This window comes from Vigna angularis, chromosome 2 (genome assembly GCF_016808095.1).
Source record: "Vigna angularis cultivar LongXiaoDou No.4 chromosome 2, ASM1680809v1, whole genome shotgun sequence".
Classification (NCBI taxonomy): domain Eukaryota; kingdom Viridiplantae; phylum Streptophyta; class Magnoliopsida; order Fabales; family Fabaceae; genus Vigna; species Vigna angularis.
This window is the reverse complement of record NC_068971.1, coordinates 30,585,733-30,590,733: the sequence shown is the minus strand read 5'-3', so window position 1 is coordinate 30,590,733 and position 5,001 is coordinate 30,585,733. Positions and strand designations below refer to the sequence as shown.

Genomic DNA, 5,001 nt, shown 5'->3' with positions numbered 1-5,001 from the left:
GATGCATCTTAATTGTGATCTTATAAATTGCGTCAAGCTACGTGTTTAAAAATAATATTTTTATTAATTTAAATTGTTATATTTACTTTGCGTTTGGTTTCATTCCTAAACTGTCTCTCTTATTTGCATCCCATTGAAGCATGCAACTTGTAATTATCTTTGACTTAAAAGACATGCATTTCGTGAAATTTACTCATGATCTTATTTTTTTAATAAATTTTTATCGATAACAGAAAATATTCGTATTGGACAATGTCAAAACTCTTAAAGCAGCAATAATCACCATACTTCAAGAAGTTAGTAGTAAGAAAAAACTTATAATTTTTTTAACTAATTCAAATTTATTAATTATGATAAAAACTAAATATAATATCAGTTTTAACTCAATAATTCTTTTTGTTGATTTATAAATTTGATTATTAGGAAAGTATTTTAGGAAATGTGGTCTTAATATAATAATAGTATAGACACAACACAACACCGAGACAAAAATGTTGCCTTCTCCTTCCATAAATACTGTCATCAACCTTCATTTCTTTCTGTGCTTTGAGTTTAACCTGAGATCCATAAAAGTACACACTCCACACCTCTTCTTCTTTTCTTCAGATCTTCACACCAGTAGTAGCCATGCTCACAACACTAACCAGGTTCCTCATCTTCAACATCAATCCCTTCATTCCCACTCACTCACATCAAACCTTAATCACTTCATTAATTATTTTGCTTCATGTCTTCTCTCTTCTTAATTAATCATCACTTCCAGGTTTCAACTATTCTTTGTTTTAGTGTAAACTTTTTCTTCTGATTATGTTAACTAATTAATCTTTTTGCAGGGTGTTCAAGCACACCACCCTAGCCAATTTGCTTCAAAAACGCACCAGATTCTATGCAACTATGGTTGGTGAAAGAAGGTGAGTCTCTTTAAAGTTCTTTACTACCATTGCCAGACTTTTAAGTCCTTCTTCATTTAATGAATGCTATTATTTATCTAAATTCTTTCTTTGTAAGGAAATGAAAAACAAATTTGATCCTTCATAGCAGAAACTTTTGTTCAAAGTTTGTGTTTAGACAAATTGGTCTTGAAAATGTGAACTTGTTAACAGTTTCACCCCACCTTGTGAACTAATAAATATCACAAAAGTAGCATTGTTATGAACTACATCAGTTTTGTTTTTTTTCTTCTGGGATCCGAGACCCTTTCAAAATCTCCACTGCGTTATTGTGGAGCAAGCTTTTATTTATATATTGGAGGAAAAAGTTATTCTCTTTAAGTTTTCCATTTTCTTTCTAGAAATGGATAGTGGAATGGTAATGCTGTTGCTTGGAACTAACTTGTTTCAGATTTGAGTTTATACATATTCCAACACATAGGAAGTAAAAACCTAAGAACTATGTATATCCTGTTCTTAATATCAGATGAAATCTGTCCTATAACTCTTTCTCTCTTTCTGTGTCATCACCAGATGTGAACGGTTAATTCAATGTATATCAGATAAGAAAGAAAAAGTGAAAGAAAAAGTGAAAGAAAAAGGGTTACTGCCAAAATCTAAGAGCAATAGTTAATTGAATTTGAGTCAGTGGCGTTGACAAAGAAAAAACAACACACTGTAGAATATATATATATATATATATATATATATATATATATATATATATATATATATATATAGTTAAGTACATAGCCTTGAAGTTATCAGAAAAATGGAAATAAATTTAAACAAGTGAAGCACATGGAAGAAATGGTGCTAGCTGCCTCCAATTTGCATGTTCTCATGCTGTAGATCTACCAAACACAAACAGCTAACGCGATTTCATGGCCCAATTTTATTTTTAAACGTGTCAGCTTCTAATTAAGCTATTCTTCTACATTTCCCAACTAATAATGGATCCATCCAGCACACAAATTTGAAACCAATCTCAGTCCCCTTTTCCACAACCAAGCCATTTTCTTCTTGGTCACCACATTCTGAACCAGAATTTGTAAGTTAGTGGCACTGTAATAATAATGTCCTAGTTCAGATCATTATTATTTTCTTCCTGTGTATGTCTGTCTTCTTTAAAAGTTTATTTGAATTTATTATTTAAATGTTCATAGAAAAGATTTAGTGAAGTTTGTATATAGATAGAAAGAAAGAAAGAAAAGGTCTGTCAACTTTGTTGTTCTAAATATGTGAAAGCAAATCCCATTACCAAGGGTACTTGCTTTCCTTGTTTGGTGTTACTTTTTGAAGGGGTTAAGGAACATGCAATCTAAATCAATCTTGTGGGAAGAGGATTTGGTTTGGTCCAAGACATCATCCTCCAACTTTGCGAAAAAGAAATTATGCTTTCTGATTTAGACTTGAAGATAAAGGTGACAGCATTATTTAGATAGAGGCCATGACCATTTATGAGTATTCCATTATTCCCATCATCTGCACAATATCTAATTCTTTTCTTTCCCATCATCATTCACAATCATCATTCATATTCACCCATCTCGCTTCCAAAAGCAGGCTAGAGGGAAAAGTGGCAATCATAACAGGCTCAGCAAGTGGACTTGGCAAGGCCACGGCCCATCACTTTGTCCACCATGGGGCCCAAGTCATCATTGCTGACAATGACACCATCCTTGGCCCACAAGTTGCAAAGGACTTGGGCCCATCAGCCCGTTATGTGGAATGTGATATTGCTGTGGAGGCCCAAGTTGAAGAAGCTGTGAATGTTGCCATGGCCCACTATGGCAAGCTGGACATCATGTACAACAATGCTGGCATCCCAGGCCCATCGGTTCCCCCAAGCATAGCAGATCTAGACCTTGATGAGTTTGACAAAGTCATGAGAATCAACGTAAGGGGAATGCTTGCTGGTATAAAGCATGCAGCCCGGGTGATGGTACCCATGGGCTCAGGCTCCATTCTATGCACATCAAGCATAAGTGGGGTAATGGGTGGGCTTGGGCCTCATCCTTATACCATATCAAAGTTTACAATACCTGGGGTAGTGAAATCTGTGGCCAGTGAGTTATGCAAAGTTGGGGTGAGGATCAATTGCATATCACCAGCTCCAATTCCTACACCTATGGTTTTGGCTCAAATACAAAAGTTTTATCCTGGTTTACCCCAAGAACAGATAGAGGGTATTGTGAATGGTTTTGTTGGGTTAAAAGGTGCTAAGTGTGAGGACATTGATGTGGCAAAGGCTGCATTGTATTTGGCATCAGATGAAGCAAAGTTTATCTCAGGTCACAATCTCATAGTTGATGGAGGCTTCACCAGCTTTAAAACTTTCACATTCCCTTCTCCATAACTAACCTTAACAAACAAAATCTTCATCATTGAGTTTAGTTTTTATGCACTCTCAGTGTAAATCAACCAATCATCCAAAATCATGTTAACTATTAATTTATGATTGTAAGAGTGTAAAATTTCTCTTTTCTCTTGTCAATTTGTGTAATGTTTTATGACATGACTGGGTTAAGAATATGTTGGAGCATTTTGTGTATACATGTTTTGATCCAATGCAGCTATTTTGAGAGTCACTAAAGTCCTTAGGAAGGACAGCAAAAGGGTGATGAGATGGGATGAAACTCTTGTGTGGTAGTTGTTTAAGGCATAGAGATAGGGATAAGAGTCCTACACATATCTGGCCTGACCCAAGAGATGGTTGACATGAGCAAGCTGTGGCCTATATTTGATAATTCTGTACATTTATTGTGATGGGACATATGTGATTGAAGGTACAACACACTCCATTTTTCTGCATATAAAACTTTAATTTTCAAATTTTATTCATATCACGAGCCTCACAATTCAAAATATTAATAAACTTACCCAACCACCATATATTGTAAAACATGTTAATTAATTTGGTATTACAAACCTAATACCTCAAGGTAAAATGTTATGAGATAATGAAGTTTTATGACAGTTAATTACAAATTATTGAACCTGATATAGAATCATGTGCCATGTTTTTATATTTTTAGTTCATTATAATTTTTGTAGGAAATATAAGTATCTAATGAGATTTGTCTTAAGTTATAAAAAGTTCATTTATTGTATAAATAAAGACAAAAAGGAAGTTTTCGAAAGACAAAACAGAAGGACAGTAGCCAGACAGTACACAGTGTTCAAAAATCGCTATTTCAAATGTAAATATGTGAAGGTAAGGGTAACTTTTTTGCTTTTTATATTTTGTCACGAAAAATCGTATGTGCGTATGTTTTCGTTTCGATTTTGGACGGAACATAAAACGAGAGGTAGGGAAATACACTAAATGTATTTATTAACAATAGTTAGTTTAGTTCCTGTAGTAAAATTAATTATGTATTTGTATTATATGGTGTAGACGACTGAGCGAAAGCGGTCAGTCCGTTCAATAGGAAGGAACCGGTTGGCAGATATTTAGTGACATTAATGGGTAATAAAGGTAAATAATTATTATATCAAATGTATTATAGTTGTGGCTAATCAACAAGTGATATCAGACAGATTATGTTGGATATAAGGAAATTAGCAAATGATGAGACACAAAATATATTACATTAAATGACATTCAATGGACTGGACAATTACAAAGCCTATAAATACATAACTAATGACTAGGTAAAGTCTGATTTTCTGAGATACATTAAGACCTTGGAAGACACCTCATTGACTTGAGCGTCAGAGTGTTTTCTTACAGGTCACCCCTTGTTGAGCCGATCGGAAAAGGAGAGTTGAGCCATTAGTTACACACTTTGGTAGAGAGGAAACACGTGGAGCGCCTCGGATCCACATTCAACGTAAACAGTATTAATACATTTGAAAATAATTATGAAAAATATTTTTAAATAATTTAATATAAAAAATCAGTCTTAAAAATGTAAGTTAAACTTAAAATAAATTTTAATTGAGATAAAAGTTATTGTAAAATTTAATGATAAAAAAAGTATTTTTAAAACGATAATAATATATTAAAATACCTTACTTCAAAATTATTAAAATTTAAATTAATTAATTTTATTTTATTCAATATTTT

The 5,001-nt window shown here is 33.2% G+C and overlaps 1 protein-coding gene across 4 annotated transcripts; it reads left to right on the top strand.

The window, feature by feature from the left end:
* The first annotated feature begins 504 nt into the window (after positions 1 to 504).
* LOC108327985 (short-chain dehydrogenase reductase 2a) lies at positions 505 to 3,485 on the top strand. Of its 4 annotated transcripts, none has more exons than XM_017561741.2 (3): positions 505 to 647; positions 834 to 911; positions 2,493 to 3,485. In XM_017561741.2, exons 1-3 carry the CDS (start codon positions 628 to 630, stop codon positions 3,286 to 3,288), a joined length of 894 nt encoding a protein of 297 aa, XP_017417230.1. In that variant the 5' UTR covers positions 505 to 627; the 3' UTR covers positions 3,289 to 3,485. The 4 variants fall into 4 exon arrangements, with proteins under 4 accessions (XP_017417230.1, XP_017417231.1, XP_052728093.1 ...); XM_017561742.2 differs by having other exon boundaries at positions 507 to 647; positions 2,496 to 3,485; XM_052872133.1 differs by having other exon boundaries at positions 627 to 763; positions 2,496 to 3,485.
* Positions 3,486 to 5,001: the final 1,516 nt, after the last annotated feature.

Excerpts from the sequence above, each read along its gene's own strand:
- LOC108327985 (XM_017561741.2), top strand. The coding sequence starts at position 628 with ATGCTCACAACACTAACCAG. Across the intron at positions 648-833 it reads ATGCTCACAACACTAACCAG|GGTGTTCAAGCACACCACCC; the intron begins GTTCCTCATCTT and ends ATCTTTTTGCAG. Across the intron at positions 912-2,492 it reads ACTATGGTTGGTGAAAGAAG|CAGGCTAGAGGGAAAAGTGG; the intron begins GTGAGTCTCTTT and ends CGCTTCCAAAAG.